The sequence below is a fragment of the Drosophila miranda genome, chromosome 4 (assembly GCF_003369915.1).
Source record: "Drosophila miranda strain MSH22 chromosome 4, D.miranda_PacBio2.1, whole genome shotgun sequence".
Lineage (NCBI taxonomy): Eukaryota > Metazoa > Arthropoda > Insecta > Diptera > Drosophilidae > Drosophila > Drosophila miranda.
Genome location: NC_046677.1, coordinates 21,430,805 through 21,455,502, shown reverse-complemented (window position 1 = coordinate 21,455,502; position 24,698 = coordinate 21,430,805). Strand labels below are relative to the sequence as shown.

The 24,698-nt window shown below is 42.9% G+C and overlaps 3 protein-coding genes across 4 annotated transcripts in view; 2 read left to right on the top strand and 1 right to left on the bottom strand.

The window, feature by feature from the left end:
- The window catches only part of LOC108162467 (bone morphogenetic protein receptor type-1B), a 67,695-nt gene extending 43,057 nt beyond the window's left edge, over nt 1-24,638 (bottom strand). For both annotated transcript variants that reach the window (XM_033392558.1, XM_017297215.2), the window contains exon 1: nt 24,537-24,638. In XM_033392558.1, the coding sequence (XP_033248449.1) occupies nt 24,537-24,594 (58 nt within the window). In that variant the 5' untranslated portion in view covers nt 24,595-24,638. The remainder of the gene's footprint in view (nt 1-24,536) is intronic.
- LOC108162468 (probable cytochrome P450 4ac1) lies at nt 18,676-20,743 on the top strand. Its single transcript, XM_017297217.2, has 5 exons — nt 18,676-18,929; nt 18,995-19,198; nt 19,261-19,342; nt 19,400-19,500; nt 19,600-20,743. The coding sequence occupies exons 1-5, from the start codon at nt 18,728-18,730 to the stop codon at nt 20,532-20,534; spliced, it is 1,524 nt and encodes a 507-aa protein (XP_017152706.1). The 5' UTR covers nt 18,676-18,727; the 3' UTR covers nt 20,535-20,743.
- On the top strand, nt 21,212-23,453 carry LOC108162470 (probable cytochrome P450 4ac1). Its single transcript, XM_017297218.2, has 5 exons — nt 21,212-21,492; nt 21,555-21,758; nt 21,824-21,905; nt 21,961-22,064; nt 22,447-23,453. Exons 1-5 carry the CDS (start codon nt 21,291-21,293, stop codon nt 23,385-23,387), a joined length of 1,533 nt encoding a protein of 510 aa, XP_017152707.1. The 5' UTR covers nt 21,212-21,290; the 3' UTR covers nt 23,388-23,453.
- Nucleotides 24,639-24,698: the final 60 nt, after the last annotated feature.

The window sequence follows — 24,698 nt, the reverse complement described above, 5'->3', positions numbered from 1 at the left end:
TCGGATCAGTATTATAGCCAGAATGAAGAAAAAGGTTGAAGCGCTGATGTCGTTTGACTATTTGAACGCCTGGCTTGCAGTTTAGCTATTTAAACACCTGGCTTTTCCTCACTATTAATGCTAGAACAACGTGCTTTCGAGTCTATACTTCTAGGCTGCAAAGGCATATAAAGATTATCATAAATCGTAGCGATTGAATCTATGTTATACTCAGAAAACACAAACAAAAAGTGTCCCACTCTCTTATGAACTTTGAGAACAAGTCATATCACATCCAAAGATCGCAGAAAAAGACCCCCAACGAATCGATCTATAGTACATTGTTCCCATTTTATATGTACCAACCCCCTTCCCCCCATGACAGCTACAATATATACGAGTAGTACTCCAAATATATTCCCTAACTCTTGCCACACTGTTCAAATTGGTGTGAATGCTGCCCCACACACACAAAAAAAAAAAGCTAAATAACAATCGCGACAACAACAAAAGCCCTACGTGACGTTGCACAAAAATTGACGAATATTTTGTTGGTTGATTTTTTTCTTTAGCTTTTTTTCGACAGCCCCCAGAGCCACAGGAAGAAATAAATTGCGATCTTTTGTCTGTGTGGGTTTCAGTGTTCATTGTTGCTGTGGCAGTTGCTGTTGCTCTTTAACACTTCACGTGCGAAATAAGGCAGCAGGAGGGCAGCAATGGAGGGCAGACGGGCGGGGATCCACAACTTTAAATTAGCTTTGACAAGATAAATGATCAGGCATCGGGCTAAAAACGAAATGAGAAATGGATACACCCTCCTCTGCCTGCTCCTTCTCCACCATTTAGCAATCGCATTGCTTTTGCCCAAAGTACCCCCGGTAATTGTACAGTGGGTTTCGGTACTTTAATGGCAGATCGTTCGGGGGAGAATATATAACGCCAACAAGGGTTTACATCCTAGAGGTTTTTGGGAAGGGTTTGATTTTACATGTTTCCAAACTACATTATAATCCGATTCCACCAGAAGATTTTGAGTGACAAATATTGTTCTTAAAGTGGTTATGGCTAGTACAAATCGTTCTGCGCCAACCCCCGGCTCACTAGCTTCACTCATTAACAGATCATTGTATATGCAAATGGTAGATTTCTTTGATTTCGAACATCTACAACCGATTCTGTGTATACTGCTTTAGTCTTAAAATTCTGACCCGCACTGTACTGTACTGTAGAGCTCTATGCAAGTATGAACCGGAGCCAACTGTGACCTCCACTGGGCATGAGGGTTACACCTCGTCCTTATCCGCGGCAGAGCCTCCTCATTATGCTCGTCTCCGTTTGCGTCAAGCATTTGGTCTGCTATTTCAATCGGACCGGAAGGGCCCCAACGCTAAGTATATATAATTTGAGACTCTGCTGCCCCTCTGGAGCCGGTTCCATGCAATTTACAATTGGCATTGGCATCGAGGCGTCAAAAGGCTTATTAAAAGAAATTTGCAATTGCAACGGACAGCGGACACCAGACAGCGAACAGCGAACAGCGGACACTGGAGAGCGAAAAGAGCGAAACGAATGGAGAGGAAACCCAAACGAAGCACATTTCAAATTGCATCCCAAGATGCACAGCTCAAGATTTACCATTCTCGTCGGACGTCGAGCCATTTATGTTATTTTTGCTGACTCTGTCTCCAGTTCTGGTTGTGGCTCTGGCTCCGGTCCTGGCCCTGGCTCTCCATCACCATCTTCGTCTCGGTCTCCTTCTTCTGCTGTTGCCGCTGCTGCTGCTGCTTCCACTCTATAAGGCCCGATCGCACACAATCCCAATCCCCCAATCACAATGGGGCAGGCACGAAACTCCACTTTTAGAAGGCACCTTATCTGTGCAACGGCATCATTATTTCACACCAACCCAGCTGAAGGCACAAAGCCAGCCACAGCCACAGCCAGCGTTCAGCAGCAGCAGCAGCCGCCATCAGCCTGGAGATGGAGCTGCAGGAGAGACGTCGTCTGTGGCAGGCAGGCAGCAGCACCAGGCAGCAAAGGGCACACAAACGGCATAAATATTATGGCCAAGCTGCGAACGAAAGCTGCAGGAAGAAGCAAACGTAAACAGGGCCCATAGAGATGGCCAGAAAAACATATCACGAGCAGGATTGCTAAAACCCAAAAATGTCTTGAATCGATGCAATCGGAGGCTCATTTATGGTTTGCTCAGAGGAGCGGCTTCATTATGGCTGAAACTCTGATTTGGGTTAAAGATTTTTGCTAGTAAATGCTAGATTTAGATGGTATGACAATCTGATTAACTTTTGTAGCTCATTTCATTTATGGAAAGGATGTCTGGGGTCTATCATAGCAACCTTTCGAGTAATCATTCCTAAGGTTCTAGTTTTAGGAACTTTTCTTAAATAAGTAGGTATTTTTTGTAAATACTAGGCTACAAGCACCCTACGCACTCGCTTGCCTTGTGCGCCAACCCCCGGCTCACTAGCTCCCGCTTTTCATTCGGTTTTAATATTGCGTGTCACGCACACAGCCCATCCCTAGACCGTACAATGAGATCTCATATCGAGAACAGTACGTGGAGGACTGGCAATGCCATGAAATGCTTAAACATAAATTCAACGAGACGAGGAAGTGCAAAGGAAACCAAGAGAGAGAGAGAACGAACGAGGCCTAAGCCGGGTCGGTCTGTGTCTTTGTCTGTGTCGGTCCTGGCGATATGTTCTGGCAGATTAGTCTGAGCCATAGAGCAGCTTCGTGTTTCTCTTTCTGTCTGTATGGCCAGCAGATCCAGATCCACATCTGCCACAACAGGAACAAAACGAAACAGAAAAGCAGCCAAACAGAACGCAAGCTCGCATTTTCCATAGTCCCATAGTCCCATAGGCTTAGGCTTTTCTTAGGCTGGTCAAGCGGGGGACTTGACTTGGCTGATTCCAGAGCCGATCCCCGATGCCCGATGCTCGATGCCTGGACTGGAGCGCATTGTTCCCTTGGCTTTGCAATAAATTATCGATTAGAGTGGGCTGCTGCTGCCGTCTCGATATGGGCAATGATGGTTCAACGACCAGGTCCCTGGTCCAAGCCCGGCTTCAACTTATTACAAACCAAATTACATAAACGAAAGGTATTCGTTACGCTTTAATGGTGGGTTCGAAACGATCCATTCGGGTGTTCCTAAAAGGTTCACGCCTACACTTAATACATTCTCTCTCTCTCCCAAATCTTCTCTCTCTCTCTCTCGCTGGCCTGCAACTGTACTACGAAAGGTGTGAAATTTGCAGCCTGGACATATTCCCCAAAGGCCCACAAAGTCAGCCTCCTGCTGCTGCCGCTGCTACTCCTTCTACTCCTTGGTGGACCTTCGGTTGGGGCCTGGGGTAGCCCTAAAGCCTTTAATTTAATGCCAAGGCAATTCGCTTGGCCGCCAAACGTGGCTGGAATTTTAAATGTATTTCAACAACAGCCACAGCCACAGCCATAGCCACCACAAAACAGCGGACAAAATCTGAAAACGGCAAACGTAAAGTGTGATTAACGCGTACCTGCAACTCAGACGGGAATTGAGGACGGGCACGGCACGGCACGGCGCGGCACGGCTCTGGGACCGGCCTTTTTGACACAAAGCTGCTCTCGGCTCTCGGGATCCCAGTCCAGCTCTGGCCCTGGCCCTGGACGTGGATGTGAACGACGCGACGCGACGTTGACAAAAAAAACCCGCGGGACCGATCGTCCTAAATGCGCGCAGAAGCTGCACAAAAACTCGCCAATCTTCACGTCTCCTCGCCCCATCACTGCTTTAACCAAAAATCGTACACTGAGGGAAAGAATGTACTTAGAACTCGAATTGTGTTCAATTTGGAAAGCGTGAAAGACAGATCTTGAGCTTGAACTGATATTATTGATTCCCCAAGCTTGAGAGTTCCAATCGTGAAGCAATGTCGATACAAGGGAGTATTGATCTAGGCACTACAAGGCACATGTCCTTGCTCCCAGCTCTTTCCATTGCCCCCATTTCTCCCATTGTACCGCGATTCATTTGTCAAAATACATGTCGTGTGCATGATAAGGCACATTGCTGCTCGAAGGGAGTTTTGTCGACTGGAATTGCTTTTTTCTGACTGCTTCCCAATTAAAATTCGCGCTTTCGTTTGCGATTTTACTTTTATTAAAATCATGGCTTACAAATCTTCTAAAATCTGTACTTAAATGTATCCTAAGTATTTCCCTTTGGTTGAACCTAAAACATAAACATAACATATGTACTATTTCTTATAGTACTCTTATATTCCTTGCTTAATGTTTGTTTCACCTTCCAACCATAATTCTTGCAGTGTAGCTCTTTCCGTTTCTGGGCTTCTACCTGAATAGCAGTTTGTAACTTTTGTGTGGCTTGGGGCTTAAATGCCCCAACTCGTTATGCTTACCGCAGCAGCAGCAGCAGAAGCAGCAGCCGCAGATAAGCAACGTGGGGAAGACGTGGAGGAGCAGGAGGATGAGGTTGCAGGTTGGAAGAACCTGCATCACCACCACCAGTGGAAGCTGCCCCAATGCTTCACTTTGCATGCAAGACCCAAGATCCCTTCTACCCGCCGCAGGCTCTCATTTAATGAGTGTTGTCTGGGTCGGTCGCGAGACTCGGACTGGGGATCGTTCTGGGTGCCGTCCTCCAGTGCCGTGTCGCTGACTGCATCATTTTAATAATATTGTTTACGTGACATTTGATTTATTATGAACTTTTCCTTTTGACAGATTATGTGGCGGCTTGACTCCATGCCAGTTGGCTACTGTTTCGGCCTGGTACGTCGCCGTGGCACGCACAGTCTCCGGGACTGGACCGACTGGAACGACTCTTAATGGATCCGCGAATAAGGCTGAGAATTCTGAAGCAGCAGCTGCTGCTGCTGCCGAATCAATTAGACTGCCACAATTATCCCAAATTACATAAAAGGGCATTACATCAAGAAGGGTATAACAGATGAAACATTTTATGGAAGTTAAAGGATGCATTGATAAGCAAATATATATGAACAGAATTTAAATTGAATGGCCTATAATGTTAAACCCATTTGGGTGTGCAATCAAAGGGAACGTTCTGGAATTGTTTTGATTATATTTCCAACCCTTCCAACACATAATAGCAACCCTTTATGGTGTGATTTTCCCTATTGAGACGTGAAAATCATCCCTTTATAAACCCATAATGAAATTCATGATTTAAGATTGCATATGCATAGATGAAAGATATGTCAAATGGTTGAAAGTGTGACAAAATATATGATAAATGTGTTTCAGATAGACAATATTTAGGGATGACTAGGAAGTGAGAGATGGGTGATTTCTATAGTAATTTAAGCAACACTTTGATTTAATTATTTTAATCAAATATATATTTGAAAGAAAGACAGCCTCATCTTAGCAAAAGATTAAATAAGATTCCCCCATTCTCTCCTCCCATTCCACTCAAACTCCTTGTCTAATCTCTATAGTCCATATCTTTTTGAACTGCCGAACCGAAATAGTTTCATTTCCTTTAATTTTCAGTGATCAGCGTCAAAATTGATTCCCATAAAACTCCCCTTCCTTTTATGGCCAACGATTCGTCTTCCTGCACGGCCTTTTAACGCCTTTTTTTACGACTCCCAAAGACGAACGAATGAGGATGGAAAAAATTAATAGTTCTTGTCATTTGAAGCGACCAAAAATATAATTAAAAAACGTCTCAAGTGCCAGAGCTCTCGATAAATCAGTTGGAGGCGACACAAACACCAGAATCGGCGAAACGGACGGATAAAAAGAGAACCAAAAACAGGGCAAGAATAAATGTTGGCCCAAAGCCAGGGCCCTACACCTACCTTCCTCATGTGATCCCCAATCCCCAGTTCTCCAGTTCTCGTTTGAATGTCGGGAAACGGCAGAAAAATTGTTTCAAATTATAAGAGAAGAGACCTTTGCGTGGTGTAGTTTCTGGGGCTTAGGGTTTTTTTTTTGTGTTTTTGGTCCAGGGCTCGTCTCTGATGATACTCGTATTCTGGTTCTCTGGGTCGGTGTTCCCTCTGCTTTTTTTATGTTGTCGTTTGATTCGTTACGATTATTTACAGAGAACTCGACAATGTCGTTTTAATTAAGAACCAGTTTATTTTTAGGTTTTTTTTCGGTGCGGTTCGGTTGGGTTCTGTTGTTTTTTTTTTTCGCTTTCGGCCCATCGACATTTACAAATTAAATGGTGATAAGCAAAAGTTCTTCTTCTTTTTTTTTGGTGTGTTGGTGGGTGCTGCCCCTCTATCTTTCTACTAAATTTAATTATGCTGCATGCAACAGCCACAATCAAAGGCCATAGCAGCAGCAAATGTGGCAGGGTGCCGTGGTGTGGCTATCGCTAAGACTTTAATCTTTATGGGTTATGAATGCACTCGAGTGGTTAGGCTCAATTTAAACAGCCATCGAGCTCAGAGCTCAGAGCTCTCCCTGCCTATCCTATGCCTCTGCGCTGGGGTTATTTACGATAGGCTGTCAATAATAATAGTCATAATAAACACACAATCGCTGTACCCTTATGAGAAGGTGTTGCACTCATGCGGCGAATGATCGTGCCTACTCGTACGGTCGGTCGGTCGGTCGGTCGGTCCCTGGGTTCGTTTTAATATTGACCGATTCCCCGATAATGTCATAAATGTGACAGCGATAAAAATCAACTCAATTTTGGTTGAGTCGCTCGATGTGCGTGTGGGGGGTGCTATGTATCTGCCTATCTCGCTCTCGGTTCAGATACAAGTCATACAGGTTGCTTGAGATACATGCAACAGAGAGATACAATTCAACTTCAAACTTGTTTACGCTTTACAGCGTTGGCAAATGTTTGATCGAAAGTCCCCGAGCATATATTGACACACTGATTAGGGTTCAACGGAAACATTGCCGCAGGCAGGAAGAAGCTTCGCCAAAGCCCAAAACCCCACAGACCCCTCGAACCCCGAAGACCCAGAAAAAAGACAGACGACTGCCACACACTGACGACGGCATTTCAGTCATTTCCATTTCCATTTGCACTGCCATTTCCAATTTCAATTTTAGTCGAGAGTCCCCGACATTTTATGCAAAATCAGACACGACTTTGCACTAAAAAAACCTAAACGAGACCCTGAGAGGAGCGGCCCAGGGTGGCCCAAAGCCCGAAGTCTGGTTAGAGCTGCGTTTTAAAGACTGCGATTTGGGAATGCTCTTTTGGGTAGGGACAGCCAAGACAAGAAAAGATACTTTAGGCGTAATGTGGCGATGCATTACCATTATAATGGAAACAATTGTTGATGATAATGTTTAATGTAGGAATACAGTCCTACCCATGAATACAATCAATTTTCTATTGATCTAAAGAACTATTCTTGAAATTTTAAATTTAACCAGTAAGGAAGCAGCTACTCTTGATGTTGTACAACCACTAAATTGACCTTCAAAATATGATATAATGCTGTGAGCATAACAATCCTCCATGACCATCGCAACAATTTACGAGTGTATTTCATGATTTTTGTATTGGTTTTTTCGATTTCTTATCGACCAGTTCATTTCAATGGATCAATTGGACTTTATCGATAAAGTAGCAAAAATCTGTATATTTTAGGTAATAGCGATTGCTATGGGAGTACAAACTAAATTGTACCCAACTATAAGCTAATTGCTGTGCTTTGATAAGCTGGCGGCTATGAAATTAAATAGAGCTCGACGGCAGGCAGCTTGTATAGTTACACAGCAGCCAGCCAGTGTCATAGCAGCCAGAATTCTGGGTTTTTGTAGTAGTTTTACTGCAGTCATGTTTTTATAGTGTCATAGCTGCCTGTTTTTGTAGTTTAATAGCAGTCAGCTGTTATAGTTCTAAACCAGCCATCTAATATAGTTTCTAAGCAGCCAGACTTAATAGTTTAATAGCTACCATCTTTTATAATTGTATAGCAGTTAGGTTTTGATAATTTCTTAGCATTCAGCTTAAGGAATTTCATAGCAGCCGTATTACAGTCTCGTAGCAGCCATCTTAGCGCTCTACCGTTAAGCCTTGATATTTTTCGAATGGCAGTTCAAAGATCTTTTAAAATTTAAGCTCACAGGTAAACCAAATATGCAAAATATCCCCACAATATATCCCAACCATCCACGTATATATGTATATATTTTATTGGTCTGTCAACTATGGAACTAACAATTGCATTTTGACCAAATCATTTTAGATTATGTAAAAACAGTTGTACCAAAAGAGTGAGTGTTGGGGGGAATATCTGTACAGACTGAGAATAAGTATGTACTATATGCATATACTTTATAGGGTCAAAGATGTATCCTGGTCAATTTGGTGCTTCGAATAGGATTTCCTGTTCCCTTGTCCTTGTTTTCCACTGTTCCTGGAGAAGGTAAGCCATGCATATGCAGATATATTGATCACTGTCAGTCATCTACCGCACGGTACAGTGAGGCACGGATTGCATGAATCCTCAGTACATGCCAACAACAACCTCTCTCTCTGCGTGTGAGTGCATCTGTGAGCATCTGGGGGTGTGTGTGTGTACGACTGGTTAAGCGAATGGCGAGTGAGTGAGATTTCTGCGCATAGATTGAGCATTGAGCGAGCGAGCGGCAGGCAAAAGGAGGCAAAAAAAAAAGAGGGAAATAAATTGCTTTTTGCATAAAAGCTGAGCTGCGAGGAGGCCTCTCTGAGGAATCTCAGCATCCGAGAGGCTTCCAGCAAAGCGCGAAATTTCTCGTACGTGTCCAGTCCGCTGCCATCCCACAAAAGTTATGGAAGAGAAGAGGGTCTGTGGAGAATCGAGAAATATTTTGCGGCGTTGTTATCGCCGTCTTTGCATCGCTGGAGCTTGGTGCTGGAGCTGGAGCTGGAGCTTGGGGCTGTAGCTGGGGCTTAGGATGAGGAGAATGCGAAAATGCGACGCACAATTAATCATATCGGAATATATTGCGCCCTTTGGTGGCATAAATCTCGGTGGGCTTAAAGCCCCGACTTAGCCCCGGAAAGCCTGCGGAGGCTATTAAGATGGCAAAAGGTTTTCGAGTTTGGCGGTAGAGAATTGCACATTTTAGCGCTTCACGCGCATGCGCAACAAATCGCTTGATTAGTTTCCTATAACAACCCAAGCCGATGCCGGTGCCGGAGACGGACCTTGGAGCTGGATGATGAAGCTGAGACGAAAGATGGGTAGCTTCCCAAGCATGCCCAATTCTGGGCAACAGGAAATATGCTTAGCGAATGCAGTTAGCGAATGGTTCGGATCAACATTCCCATCTTATTAAAGTCCGTTTCGTAATGAGCATTCCCAGCTGCATTTCTGCAGGCCATTTGCCAATTAAATGAAATTAAAGTCATATCTGGCAATTGGCAATCCCTCCATCTCCGCCTTCGCCTGCGCCTCCGCCTTGGTCTGATGAGGTGTCGCCACTGGGACGCGTCATTAACCCCTTGCTTGCAGCATTCCCATGCCCCTCAAACGCCATTCACAAGTGCAGACTCTTCTAATTAAATTGTGGTTGGAACTTTTTAATTAAATTGCCGCGCAACACACTGACTGGCAGGCTTCCAACATCGCAATCGGCGGAAATAAATAGTTGGGGGCAGGGCATCTAGAATCGGAGGCAGTAATCATATCCAGTGAAGCCTGACCCGACAGCTAATGAAATCAGTATTCGTATTATGGAAATTTTGATAAGCAAGATGACGATTAGTTTCCATGAACGTCTTTACGCCTTACGTCCTTCTGGCATGGATGGAAGCTCCACAAATATGAGAGACGACTTTTTAAAAGGATTCAATGGATGGTTTCGGTTTTCTCCTGAAAACTGTTAAGCCCTCGATTCTCTATCGATGTTTTTTTGGTACTATAGATATTTAAATTATTGTACTTTTGTGCCGTTGGTTCCTTAGCCTTCCGGTTGACAACTGTACAAATCAACGCTCCATCGAATGGCAGGCTTAAAACTATCTTTTATCTCTTTTCGAGTAGGAGATTGCGTTGTAGATTGCGTATTCTACCCAATCTAGAATCAGTTTAAAATCTTGTAAAATTACAGCACGAGAAAACTTCGTCTATCCATAAAAAAGGCAACGTCTCCTTTGATAGAGAAAAGCCATAGTCATAGTCTTGCCACCATCTCTTGCCCCTTTCTGCTACTAATCCGCCTCTCCTTTGACAATTCAAAGCTGATTCAGTGCATCATAAGCGGGGACAATATTGTTGCCTTTTATTGAACCAGCGAGACCATTCCCTGGCCAGGGAGTCGACCCAAAAGGAGACCGCAATTAAGTGCATATAAATTTTGTATTTTTACGATCGTTGGCCTTATAAAAAGCCCACTCTATGGGCACAGTCACCGTCACAGCTGCCAGAGTTTCTCTCTCTCTCCTCTGTCTTTCGGCCAGGCCTATTTCGCTGGGCTCTTCAATGGCATAAAGTGAGTCGATTTATGCCCACGACTGCGAGACTGGAGAAAATATTAACCAACCAATGTTGGCGGACTGTCGGATATTTCCTAGAGAAGGGATACCCTCGGCTTATGCCCCGATATTCGTAGATTACTTGGGTATATGGTATTCGTAAAGGGGTATGTAACAGGCAGCAGGAGGTATTTCGTACACTTTTTTCGAATGATGAGAGTGAGGTTGATGTGCTGTACAAATTTCCCATAAGCGAAAGGATACACACGTTTTCCAAAGACATTGTAAATCTATGTTTTTTAATGCTAATATTATTGATTAGAAACCAGTTTTCCTGTGGAACCACATTCAATGGAACCGCTATTCTTACGCTGTTGAAAATCTAAACATCCTACAGATGATCCTTCTTTTAGCTGCGGTTTAACAAAAAAGATCATCCATCATGCATCCACATGGCTGGCATAAGTTCATTCGATGTTCAAGGGTAAGTAAACGACTCGACACCCCAATGCAGGCACTTCTTTTTCTGTTTTTCTATTGCTAATTAGCCGTGACATTGCCCTAACTAGTGTCTAGCTGCGGGCCACTGCCAATTTCAGAGGCATCGTTAACGCTAACCTGCGGTGAGTGGCCAGCCAGCCAGCCGGCCGTGGGGGACCAGATCCAGATCCGCATGCAGATCCAGAAACCCCTTCTGAAGCTTATCTTAATTTTTGCATTTAATAACCGCATTGCCAGCAAAAACTGCCACTGGTCAGTGCCGGTCGGATCTGGGGACCTTTGGACAACGCTTCGACGATCGCAACGGGCGGCCATTAAGCTTAATATGGCCAAGTAAATTCTTGGCCCAACTATGCAGAGGTGTGAAGAAAAGTGTCGACTTGTTAAGCCGCTCGCTCGCTCGCCGGCCAGCAGACAGATAGCCGACATAGGGGGGTAGCGAGGGGATCGCCAGAGGATGAGCCAGAGAGACATTTCTCGGAACCGACGCGCGCGATTCGTGGAAGCAATAAATATAAGCGGTAGGTGGAGGCGAGCAGGTCGGCATTGTCCTTCATGTATATGTGGTGCTCTGTGGCTTTGCGAATGGGAATGGGGCAGCATACGTAATAAATTTTATTTATTTTTTTTGTTGCTGCACAAGGATATGTCGGCCAAAGGGCCCCATGCAGTACACCATGCCACACCGGGCTTCGTGCGACCCCCACACCCCACACCCCGACGCCTTGTCGCACTCAATTAGTGAACGCGAGTCGCGCGCGTTTTTGGCGCGGCAAAAACCGTTTGATCCCTCAAGAGACGCGCTCTCTCTCTCTCTCCCTCTCTGAAACTTTACGAGTCTCGTGCGATTTTCTTGTTAAAGCAAAACTAACTAGACTGGTCCCCCACCCAAAGGGGGTCGCTTTTTGGTGGGCTGTCAACACTCGTTGTTGTCTCTGCAGCAGCTCCAAAAATCTGACAAACAAAAGGTGGAAATAATCATAAGTTGCTTATAAAGTGCCTGCTTAAACTTTGATGAGCTTAGACCCATAAACATTATAATGGTAGCTGCTCTATAAAAAGCAACTCGCAAATAAAATAAAAAGCAAAATTAAACCAAAAAATCCCGTGAAAGGAAATTCAATTTGTCTCGAATCGACCGAAGTCTGTGTACACTTTTTTATGGGTCTCTACGGCCATTCGAAGCGGTTTTTAAAAGCGAAATTTGCTTTTTAATTGATTCCCGGCAGCAGCAGCATTTTTTAATCATATTTAAATTGAAAGTAATAATACGTACGTAAAGTGGTAGGACACTTAAAAAGCTAATACCTAAATCGGTTAGGAATTAGTATTAGCAGAGGAAAATCGATTTGGTTTCTAAGTGTTTCAGAAGGATGTGAAAACTCTTTATATATATTTAATTGGACAGCAGTATTATTTTATGTACCACCAGCTATGAAAAACTCTCTCCCCAACCCACTAAAATGCCTTATCGTAGTCTGTAAGGATCAATTCCCCCGCTTACGTTTCCTGTGCTATGTATCCGTTCGGGAATTGGACATTGGACACAGTAGAGCTCCGCCAGATGAGGATCGCTTTCCTTGTAAATCTTCACGGGTTTTGTGGCATGAATGGGAGCACTTTAAATATAGGCTCCTCGTCTATATGGAGTATTTCCTAGACCAACGTTTAAAATACATGAATCTTTCAGCAGGATATCAGAGATAAACCTATAATTGTCATGTTTTTTTGTATGAGATCAAACGATGTTTTCCTTCCTGAAGAGCGAAATCAGTTTTCTTTTGCGCTTTTGGAATTTTGGTTTTTAATTGGGTTGTTTAAATTTGTTTCGTTTTTTCCTTTACATTTATCAGTAATCGAAATTGCAACTATCGATAGTTTTTTCCATGAGTTCTTTAGATTTTCAGGTGCCGATGAAGCTTATACGCGTAGTCCGAGGGAATCCATATACCAACACCAAATCTTGAGCATTCCCGATCCAGTTCGCTTGAAGAGTATTAATTGCTGATACGCGCTCGGACGTGTATGAAATTCTTTGTTATTCATATTTAAATCGCTTTAAAATCGCATTAAAGTCGAACGACCAATTGAAGTGCTTCCATTTCAGATCGCCTAGATCGCCATAGATGATGTCTGAGCATAAACTCGGTTGTTTATGGGTTTGAGCCGCCGCTTTCTTGGCCAAGTAGTGGTCTGGCCTTCGGTATCGGCCTCTGCGTCCGCCTCTGCTATCTGCGTGACCAGGTGTCTCCTCAGTCGATGCTGCCTCTAATCCAATGGCAATTAATTACATCGTTACACGCGCAGCCGCCAAACAACTTAATACAACATAAATAATTGTCAAAATGTGCGGCCACAGACGCGCGAATTAGTCTTCATTATGTCAATAAATCTTGGCCAATTGCCGCAACCAGAGATCTCGTGTGCATGCCACCATGCCACCACTCCAAAAAAAGAAACAGAAAGAAAAACTTCTTTTACTTGAGCCTTGGGTAATTTTCTTATCAATATAAACGTTTTTCTTTTTTCTTTCTCTGCCAAAGGAAATGCCAATTGCCATATTGATGGATGGCTTAAGAGAGAGACATATAGAGAGGATACCAACGTTGGGTCTTTGGACAGGGGACGCCACCATTTATGGCGGTCTCCAAAGATGATTATGGTCATGACAACTTAATGATGAACGCTACTTTTCATGGGAACCTGATCCCCCGAACCCGAACCCGAACCCGAACCCGAACCCTAGTCTCTCTGGAAGCCTCTCAAGTCGCTGACCGAAACCAAAAAAAAAAACCTGGAAAATTTGCATAAAAATCAGCGCTGCACGCCCTCCGTCCCGCCGATCGCGTTCTCTCCCATGTGACATTAACAAGCCACAAAAGGAAGCAGCCAGCCACTGTGATACGACAAAATTTTAATTAAAAGTTTAGTGGAGCGAGAGACACACGCCAACGACAGCAGCCACCAGCAACAGCAACAAGCATTGGGGCCCAAGCAACAAAAACAACAACAACAACAACTGTGGCACCACCAGATCTTTTGGGGCGCAATGCAACCGCAAAAGGTTGCTGAGGTAGAATGCCGTGCCAGGCCGGCCGGCCGGGGCCGTGCAACAAGTGTCAGGCAGGCAACATGGCTAACAAGCGTCAACGTCGCCGCTGTTCTTGTTGCTGTCTTGACACCCTATAGGAGTGGGGTACGAAGGATACATTTGAATGGAAGTATGTTTCACTGGAGGAAAGCTTCCTGCTTCTTCAACGACCACCTGCCTTTTAGGGACTATAATATCTGAATGAATATGATTTTTAACTTCTCCTCCAAGACCAATAAGAGCAGAGGATCACCATCGATTGGATCCAGATAGGCGAATAGGTGCGATAGATAGGGGCCTTGTTTTTATGAGAGGTCATATACTTTTCCCTTCTTTGATTATGGTACGGATCTTTAGCTACTCATGGCGTTCGAGGCTTATATTTGGTAAGCACCATTATTTTCCACTAAATGCATTCCAACTAAACCCAAATTTAAGGTATCGCCTAGTCGTAATATCGAATGCTGTAAGCATCCTTACTTGTTTTGCTGTTGTTTTTGTCGCCGCCGCCATCGCCTGTCAGCAAACACACGCAAAAAATAAATACAACAAAAAAACACTGCAACCAAAACAAAAACAAAAAATTACGAGAAAAAAAGAGGTACAACAACATGGACGAGGTGTTAAGGTAAATATGCAAGCGCTTTACAACAAATTTTACATGCCGATGCAATAATTGAAAAATCATGTTGCCACACAAAACAAAATGTTGCAGCGCGCCCAAGCAACATGTTGCTACACGATTATGTGCTTAGGCACCACCGACCCTCCCCCCAAAACACCCGCCAGGCACTAGCAGGAGGGAAGGTCAAACACGGAAAAACATGAAAGATGGAAAGAGATCTCTGGCTGCACTTTACAAAAAAAATAATGGTAAAAAATGTTCGGAATCTGACAGGATTCTGGAGAGAGGAGGAGAATGAGAGGCTCTGGCAAATGCAAATCATGAAAGGCCACTCCATTGGGAATTTTTCAAGTAAAAGAGCGATGAACTCTTTGGTAATTACATTGGTAAAAAGGTTAAACGGTTAAAAATCAAGATGAATCTAAAAATACAAAGTAGCCACTCCTAAATAGTACTCCTATTAAAGATAGGAGTAGGATAATAAAAAGAAGATGGGATAGTATGACCTGGTTATGGAATGATCGCCGTAGACTATTCATAAATAATCGCATACATAGTCCGTTTTAGGAAACATCTTTCCATTATCCATCCTATAACTCAGTGCGTTTTGGAGATCTCGATCGATCTAAATCTCAATGTTTTGGACGTCATACAGATATGGGATTTGATATTCTTAAGAAGACGTTTCAAAAATCAATCATTTATAAGCCCAAGATTTAATAATACATATTATTACATTACATTCTATAATAATATTCTAAATCTTAGAGAAAATGATTTCCAGCCAAAGAAAGGAAAAACTCAAAACTATTCCGATAAGATGTGATATGGTAATCCGTTACCAAAAGGTGCTCTAAGGAACTACTGATAAATACCTATAAGTAAAACAGAAATTATGCCTCTCTCATATTATTTCTTTGATAAAAGAAATTTTCTTTACTTTCTGTCAGAATTCATAAAATATTAACGCTGTTCTTATCCCTCATTTGTACCATTTTTTAAAACAATATTTCTTCACCAATTCTTTCAGAATTCCTCGAATAATTGGCTACATTTTTCTTATTAGTCCTCTCAGAATTGAGTAATCCTTATTCTCAGCAGGCCTTTGGGGTCCGACACCGTCTTTGTTTGTTTTGCGATTTCCCCAAGCGGATTGCCCAGATGTGCATCAACAATAATGCTCTGTTTTGCCTCAGCTTCAGATCCAGATACAGTTTCAGATGGAAGGGAGAGCTTTGGGCCCTACAAGAATGGCAAACCGCAGATCGACACGTACATAAATAAATAAAAATCTGTATGTTTGTATATTCACACCGCAGCGGAAGCTGCTACTGCAACAGTGGCAACAGTGGCAGCAGCAACATCAACAATCGTGCAACAAACAGTTGAAACAACAAACATTGGAAGCCGCCACCGCAGTCTGTTGTGGCTGCAATGCCGCTGCAATTGCCACTGATCGCGTCGATTCAATTAGTAATTCTAAAAAGCGGCAAGCGACGTCTTTTGCATCTTAATGAGTATTGTTTGCTGTTGATGTTGCTCCTGCCACTGACACAGCCCCTGCAACTGCTGCTACAGCTCCTGGAGTACTGCTGTTCCTGCCGCATAGCACATTTGTGTTTGTTGTTGCAATAACATTTGTTCATAAAAACAAGAAACAGAGACAGGCCTCGCTTTCCAGGGCAAGTTTTTCCAATTGCCGGCACTGCACTTTTCATGCCCAAATGCAGTTGTTGCTGCTGCTGCTGCTGCTGTGATTGTTGCTGCTGCTGTTTCTGCTGCTGCTGCTGCTGCGTCTGTTGCACGTTGACTACTATTTTTGTCATTGCCGTCGCCAATGTCCCCACAAACACAGCCACGCACTCGTCGGGCAACATGTTTGCGCGTTCGTCTCCGGCTCCGGGCCTTTTCCACAGAAAATGTAATTACAGTGATTTAATTTTGATACCCCTTTTTTCCAGAGAGTACAAGAGTATATTTTTAGTAGAGTTGTCGAGATTTGACGATCTAGCGATGATGTTCGTACGATTTGAACCTTGCAAACCGAATCAATGTTTTCCGCATCATCAAAGAGGGTTTTAAGAAATCTATGTGTATGAATCCCAGATGGAACCATCCATAGGTCTTAATATTGTCTGCCTTTCATCATTAAGAGACCTTCACTTGTAACTATTAGACGTTCCAATATTATACGAATCCTTTAGATCAACGCAAATGCTCCAAAGATCGAGATTGCTTAAGACCGTGGTCCCCCTGTACTCTATCTCAGGTTAATCGTAAAAGACAGCCAGTAAAAGCCAGAGTTTTATAGATATTCCTCTCCTTTCTAGTTGAGTTATTCCTAATGCTATTAGCTACAGGTTAGCTACCAAAAACTATCACCGATGGATACATATTTATTATAATAGCTGGATCAACTCCTTCGAAATCCACTTCTTTCGCTAGGCTCTAGGCAAAGGCTTCCAAGTAGGAGGTATCCTAACAGTTGTTAGGTTCCTCTGTAGCCTTCATACTCGTTTTCCTTTTTTGTTCTCCAACATTTACTTCTATTGCAACTGCTTCTGAGACTGCTCTGCTGGCCATTTCTGTACGTGCATTACAAACTTGGCTCAAATTAATTCTTCAAGCCCAAATGCGCTCTCTTACCCGGTCCAAAGCTAATCAAACTTTAATCAATGCGGCATTTTGATGCGACATTGCTGCTGGCTGCTTTTTATCCTCTTTCCTTTGGTTTTCTCTTCTTTTTCTTTTTTTTTTTGTAGCCAGTTCCATAGTTGGAACGATGGGAAAATATGCGGCATTGACTGAGAGGAAATCTCTGCCAGGCACAGCCAAGAAATTGTTATTAATCTGGAATGGTCATATACTCGAACTCGTATAAAGGAAATTATATGATCGAGCCGCTTAGTGGAATTCTTTAAATGCTTTCCAAGTCGTTTCGATATTTGTTAAAAGCTGCAATCAATTAGATATTGTTGGTTTTGATATGATAATTGGATACAGCAATGGGTAGTATTTTTTATATGTTCCGTACACACTTTCAGCTAGATCATTTAGATCAGCAATCTTCAGAGTGTAGTACATTTTTTAGTCAAACATTTAATTGTTTGAAAACATAATGAGAAACAATTATTTGAGTGTCCCAATTTTCATTGAATTTTGAACTTTGACGTAACGAAAGTTTTTAATCGCGTGCCATACGAAATACGGGTAAATACATATTGTAATTATCTACCTGTACCTACTCATTATTGCATTTGATATATGATCATTTATGGATCACACGTCATGCCTGACTAATACCCGTCTTCCTAAATCCCACATTCTGGTAGGGCACATTTGTTAAGTGACATTGATTGGCTGATACTGGTCTGATATTTATTCTTCGACAACGTCCCACGGACGCACAAGCGAAATGTGCAAAAGAGAATGCCCGAAAATCCAGAAACAAAATACATGCGTGTGTGTGATCGTGTGTGGGACGATGCACATCGATTCGATCTCCGCTATTGATCTCCTATAAGATCAATTGTACTCCTTCCAAAGCCTAAATTTGACTGAAGAAGTCGGGAAGTTTCAGGTGACTGAGGTTCAATGTCCTGTATAAATATTATGCTGAATGAAGAGTATTTGCTAAGCAGCTACTTTCCTAAAAAAAACTAAATACATATGTATTTATCTACTACATTTTACTGAACTTTGCCGCGTTTTTAATCGCGTATAATTTCAGATTAGTATATAAAAAGATTAAACGCTGCAGATAATAACTGCAATGATCGACTGCTTTACACCTCGTAAATAGTCTTTAAAAGTTTCGACATAATACCAAACAGACTTTGGTGTAGGAAGGAATGAACTTTCAGAACATCCAATAGACTTTCATAAAATGCAAATCCTATTGTAATCATAATCTACATGAGCATTAAATTACCCATACAACAGGCTGATAATATAAGCAATATACTAGGTATACAAAAAATTGTTGATTGCGACTATCAGCATGCGACTGGATCTGAAAGCTACAATATTCTGGGGCCCAGTGGGCTGTGAAAAGCGCCGTGAATCGGATCGGCGGGGAATATACTATAGCAGAAACATGTTGATCGCTTTGCTGGGTACTCCTCTCTTGCTGTTGGGGGTGTGGCTGCTCCTCCAACGGCTCAATCGGACGTACTTTATCCTCTCGCTGACCAGGCGAGTGCGCACCGAGGATGGCAGTCCGCTGGAGAGCAAGGTGGCCGTAATGCCGGGCACAACGCGTTTCGGCAACAATCTGGACGTTCTCAACTGTACACCCTGTAATTAGAGATAGTTTCTATGATATCCGCTGTATAAGGCGATACCTAATGGACTCTCCTTGCAGCCAGTTTGTTCAATTTTTTGCGAGACTCCGCGGCCAAAGCTCAGGGCAGGAACTTTTTGTGGTACTTTCTGTTTGCCCCGATGTACAATGTTATTAGAGCCGAGGAGGCCGAGGAGATATTCCAGAGCACCAAACTGATAACAAAGAATGTGATCTACGAACTGTTAAGACCCTTCCTGGGAGAGGGTCTTCTAATAAGCACAGGTTTGTGGTGGAATAGTATCGGAAAAGCTCCTATTTTTACCCATTTGTAATATCTTCAACAGATCAGAAATGGCACTCCAGACGCAAGGCATTGACGCCCGCCTTTCATTTCAATGTTCTGCAATCATTTCTGGCCATCTTCAAGTGAGTTCTTAATCAGTCGAGACTTCTATATGGTGTCTAATCTTCGATGTATTACAGAGAGGAATGCAACAAGTTGATCAAAGTGCTAGACAAAAAAGTTGACGGGGAACTGGATCTTAACCAGGCCATTCCGCAGTTTACTTTAAATAATATTTGCGGTAGGTCGTTGTCTAATTGCAGCTATTGCTTGTTGCAAAGTTCAAACGCCAAGCGAACCTTTGTTCTTTAAATACAATATAATTATTTTCTCGTTTTAGAAACCGCTCTGGGCGTCAAGCTGGATGACATGTCGGAGGGCAATCAATACCGAAGAGCCATCCATGCCATTGAAGAAGTCCTGATTCAACGCGTCTGCAATCCGCTCATGTTCTACAACTGGTACTTTTTCTTGATCGGCGACTACCGGAAGCAGGTACAGAACCTGCGGATAGTCCACGACTTCTCCAGTCGCATCATCGAGCGCAAGCGACAGCAGTTCAAGCGCAAGGAACTCGGAGTCGTGGATGATTTTGGGAAGAAGCAGCGGTACGCCATGCTGGACACCCTCCTGGCGGCTGAGGCGGATGGGCAGATCGATCATCAGGGCATCTGCGATGAGGTGAACACCTTCATGTTCGAGGGCTACGACACCACCTCCACGTGCCTCATCTTCACTCTCCTGATGCTGGCCCTCCACGAAGATGTTCAGGAGAGGTGCCTGGAGGAGGTGTCTGCCCTGCCCGAGGACACGGACTCCATCAGTGTGTTTCAGTTCAATGAACTGGTATTCCTCGAGTGCGTGATCAAGGAGTCCCTGCGCATGTTTCCTTCGGTTCCCTTCATTGGTCGTACATGTGTGGAGGAGTGTGTTGTGAATGGCCTCATCTTGCCAAAGGACACGCAAATCAGTATCCACATCTATGACATCATGAGGGATCCGCGTCACTTTCCGAACCCGCATGAGTTCCAACCAGAACGATTCCTTCCCGAAAACACAGTCGATCGTCATCCCTTTGCCTTTGTGCCCTTCAGTGCCGGACAGAGGAACTGCATTGGACAAAAGTTTGCCATTCTGGAGATCAAAGTACTCCTGACCGCTGTTTTGAGGAACTTTAGGATTCTGCCAGTCACTCGATTGGAGGATCTAACCTTTGAGAATGGCATTGTGATGAGGACACAGCAGAATGTAAAGGTTAAGTTGGTGCGAAGGTAGAGGAGAATTGCGAAAACTTCATTGCCAAAGATAGTACCAAAAATTAATTATAAATGAATTATAATTAAAGTACATTTTGTCTTATTCAAACTTCATTCAAATCCTTTTAAACAGAAGTGTTACAGTGCTAACAACTACTATTTATATTCCCTTTTAATGTCTAGACTATTTTATACCTCTCAAAAATAAACCAAAGAATGTTGGGAGTACCAGTACTGGTTGTTGGCTCTTCGTTTAACTGATTATCAATTCGGAATTACTGGTGATGTAGTATGTATGTATCAAATGCTTTCAAATAGAACTTAATCTAAATTTCGAATGCCCCTAAAACATAAAATTTCTTCAGATAGCAGGGACCACTAAGATCTCAGCATGATTTTTCTTCAAAACGTTCATGAAAAACCCAACATGAATTTTCTACATCAAAAAATATAAATTAAAATTGCTGCTTACGAGGAGTTTTTTACGCGATCCTTACAAAACTTTTTACCACTTAAGGATTTGGAAAACGTGGACTGCATGTATCACGCTACAATTATAAATATTTATAGTTGAAAGTGCCATAGAAATGATTGAAGCCGATCTACCCTTCTAGATCATTTAGATCATGGCGTACTTAAACATGTTATATACTAGGTATATGTTCTATTTTTATTTCGCAAACACATTCGTTCATCGACGACAGCCATTTGTAGATTAGAGCTTAATCTGTGAGGGAGCCCCAAGTCTCTCCCCTGGTCTGTGAAAGCGAAAATAATGTTTGAACTTCTACTCGGTGTACCGCTGATCGTGCTCCTTTGCTGTGTCCTGTTGCAGCGTCTCAACCGAAAGTACTTCGTCCTGAGCCTATGCAAACGATTGCAAGCAGAGGATGGCAGTCCTCTGGAGAGTAAGATAGCCGTCATGCCGGGCCGGACTCGGTTCGGCAACAACTTTGATCTGCTCAACTTTACGCCGTGTAAGTGGGACAGACAGCATCCAATCGTGAGACATCTCTGACAGCGAAGTTGATATTTTCAGCCACCGTCTTTAATTTTATGCGCGACTCGTGTGCCAATGCCCGGGGACGGAACTATCTGTGGTACTTCTTTGGTTCGCCCATGTACAATGTCATTCGAGCCGAGGAGGCCGAGGAGATATTCCAGAGCACCAAGCTATTGACAAAGAACGTTGTTTATGATCTGCTAAGACCGTTCCTTGGCGAGGGTCTGCTCACCAGCACAGGTGTGTGATGCTTCTTCAGTCTTTGTTCTTTATACCATTCATTAAATCCCTTTTTTTTCTTTCAGATCAGAAATGGCACGCCAGGCGCAAGGCTTTGACTCCAGCCTTTCATTTCAATGTTCTACAGTCCTTTCTGGCCATTTTCAAGTGAGTGATTGATTCTGCGAGAGAGGTGTTCGTTTTTAACGTAGGTCTATTACAGGGAAGAGTGCCACAAGCTGGTCAAAGTGCTGCATGAGAGTGTGGATAGCGAGGTGCTGGTACTGAATCAGGTCATTCCGCAGTTTACTTTGAATAATATTTGCGGTAAGTGCAGAGAAACAAATGGAAAATCCGAAAGGAACAGAAGAAACAGTTCTTATACGTTTGGGTTTTGATAAATCCCCTAAGCGAACGGACACCTTCGATTTGAATGTCACAAGCAGAGACCATTCGCCACGAATGAAGCAATTGCTGCTGCCTAATGGCACTGTAGTACAATAACTTTGAACCCCCATAAAATAATATATCACCATGACTGTCCAATTTCAAGATGGAAATTGCTCCCCAGAGTCCAAGTTCAAATCAAGCAAAGTGTAGTTTGTCGGGTGATAAGAGGCAGTATAATAAGCAGATCATTACTTTCTGACTTTATTAGTATCTATAATTTCTTTAAATTATTTATAGTTTTAATATATTCCTATTATAGAGACGGCCCTAGGCGTCAAGCTGGATGATATGGCTGAGGGTTTCCAATACCGCGAATCGATCCACGCCATCGAAGCAGTTATCCTGCAACGCATTTGCAACCCTTTTCTGTACAACAGTTTGTACTTCTATCTTTACGGCGACTATCGGAAGCACATAGATAGTCTTAAGATAGCCCACGACTTCTCGAGCAGCATTATCGAGCGTAGACGGAGAGATTTCAAGCGCGAGGAACTCGGAGTCGTGGATGATTTTGGGAAGAAGCAGCGGTACGCCATGCTGGACACCCTCCTGGCGGCTGAGGCGGATGGGCAGATTGATCATCAGGGCATCTGCGATGAGGTGAACACCTTCATGTTCGAGGGCTACGACACCACCTCCACGTGCCTCATCTTCACTCTCCTGATGCTGGGCCTCCACGAAGATATTCAGGAGAGGTGCCTGGAGGAGGTGTCAGCCCTCCCCGAGGACACGGACTCCATCAGTGTGTTTCAGTTCAATGAACTGATATTCCTCGAGTGCGTGATCAAGGAATCCCTGCGCATGTTTCCTTCGGTTCCCTTCATTGGTCGTCAATGTACGGAGGAGTGTGTCGTGAATGGACTGGTAATGCCGAAGGATACCCATATCAACATCCACATATACGACATCATGAGGGATCCGCGTCACTTTCCGAACCCGAATGCGTTCCAACCAGAACGATTCCTACCCGAAAACACAATCGATCGTCATCCCTTTGCCTTTGTGCCCTTCAGTGCCGGACAGAGGAACTGCATTGGACAAAAGTTTGCCATTCTGGAGATCAAAGTACTCCTGGCCGCTGTTTTAAGGAACTTTAAGATTCTTCCAGTCACACGATTCGAGGATCTCACAATCGAGAATGGCATAGTGTTGAGGACACAGCAGAAGGTGAAAGTGAAATTGGTACTACGGGTGGGATGAAATGTTGTTGTGAATATCCCATAGAATCGATCAGGGGAAAGAATTATACTCTTACATACAAAACCACATTTTGAATTCATTAATGCCCATTTTCTTATGTTAGTTTGCGAAATAGTCCCCACCTATCAAGGAGATAAGGAGATTTTCTCGCCCAGACAAAGGAGACATTAAATATTCGAGCCAAACGAACGATAAAAAATAGTTGCACGGTATTTTACATAAAAGATATAGACGCGAACGACATGGCTCTGTGGCGACACCTGACGACACATTTGTTAAACTGCAATCTAAAAATAAAATAATTCGTTTGTTTCCTTACGCAGATCAGAAATATATATACGTAGATCTATATATTGTAGTATTGGCATATTTGGGAATAGCCATTTCAAAATAATGTTCTGTTCAAACATGCTAGAAAATGCATGTAAAATATAAGAGTGCATGTAGAATGTAGATGTAGGTTCTTTGGAATACACGATACATGCGGACGGAAAGTAAATAATTAACAGGAAATATATTTATGCTTAAGCAATTGAATTATGAATAGATATCAATAAATATGGAGCACCATATAAATATATAATAATGAATGGCAATAATGGTATAGTTGGAATTTAGTATCAAGACTTGTTGGAATAACCTTTTCCAATCAGAACTTTGCAGGAATGCCTGTTGCTGTCAGGTGGACGAGAAAAAAACGCGGTCCAAAATGGCAGCTATGGTTTTCAAACAAATTTTGATCAAGTGCAATGAAATAATTGCATTTAGCAACATAATGCATATCCTTAAACACACAAAATATATAGTTACAGTCAATCTTAGGATGATTTTTGGTATCCTGGTATCCATTACAACATTAATGGTGAGGCCATGCAAGTGCTGCAACTTTTCTGGCAGCAAATTATTGCAATTTCTTTGTGGTTGGCCAGTCTATGCCTCAGAGTGCCTTCACAAATCATTAATTTAATTAACTTAATGCCATTTTACGGATCGAATAACAAAACAAACCGCATACACACACAGTAGCACGCACACACACATGGCCAAACAAACAAGCAATGAAAAACATGTCGTCCCTGGGCTTTCCCGCCTCATGGTGTTCTTTAATATTACTACTTTCACTTATATGGTCTTCAACTTGGGACTCACCACTTATTAGATGCACAAAAACCACAAATACACAAGAAACAAACGAAAAACAGCACATTATTTACTATTGTAATATGTGACCGACTTATCAATAAAATATACCGTCCAACCCTCAGAAATATACTAAAATATATCGTCTCATTTTCAAAATATACCGTAAAT

What these genes read in the sequence shown, in the direction of transcription:
- LOC108162468 (XM_017297217.2), top strand. Translation starts at nt 18,728, where the DNA reads ATGTTGATCGCTTTGCTGGGTACTCCTCTCTTGCTGTTGGGGGTGTGG. An exon ending in GGGTCTTCTAATAAGCACAG is followed by an intron (nt 19,199 to 19,260) that starts GTTTGTGGTGGA and finishes TATCTTCAACAG; the next exon opens with ATCAGAAATGGCACTCCAGA. An exon ending in TACTTTAAATAATATTTGCG is followed by an intron (nt 19,501 to 19,599) that starts GTAGGTCGTTGT and finishes TTCTCGTTTTAG; the next exon opens with AAACCGCTCTGGGCGTCAAG.
- LOC108162470 (XM_017297218.2), top strand. Translation starts at nt 21,291, where the DNA reads ATGTTTGAACTTCTACTCGGTGTACCGCTGATCGTGCTCCTTTGCTGT. An exon ending in TCTGCTCAACTTTACGCCGT is followed by an intron (nt 21,493 to 21,554) that starts GTAAGTGGGACA and finishes TGATATTTTCAG; the next exon opens with CCACCGTCTTTAATTTTATG. An exon ending in GGGTCTGCTCACCAGCACAG is followed by an intron (nt 21,759 to 21,823) that starts GTGTGTGATGCT and finishes TTTTTCTTTCAG; the next exon opens with ATCAGAAATGGCACGCCAGG.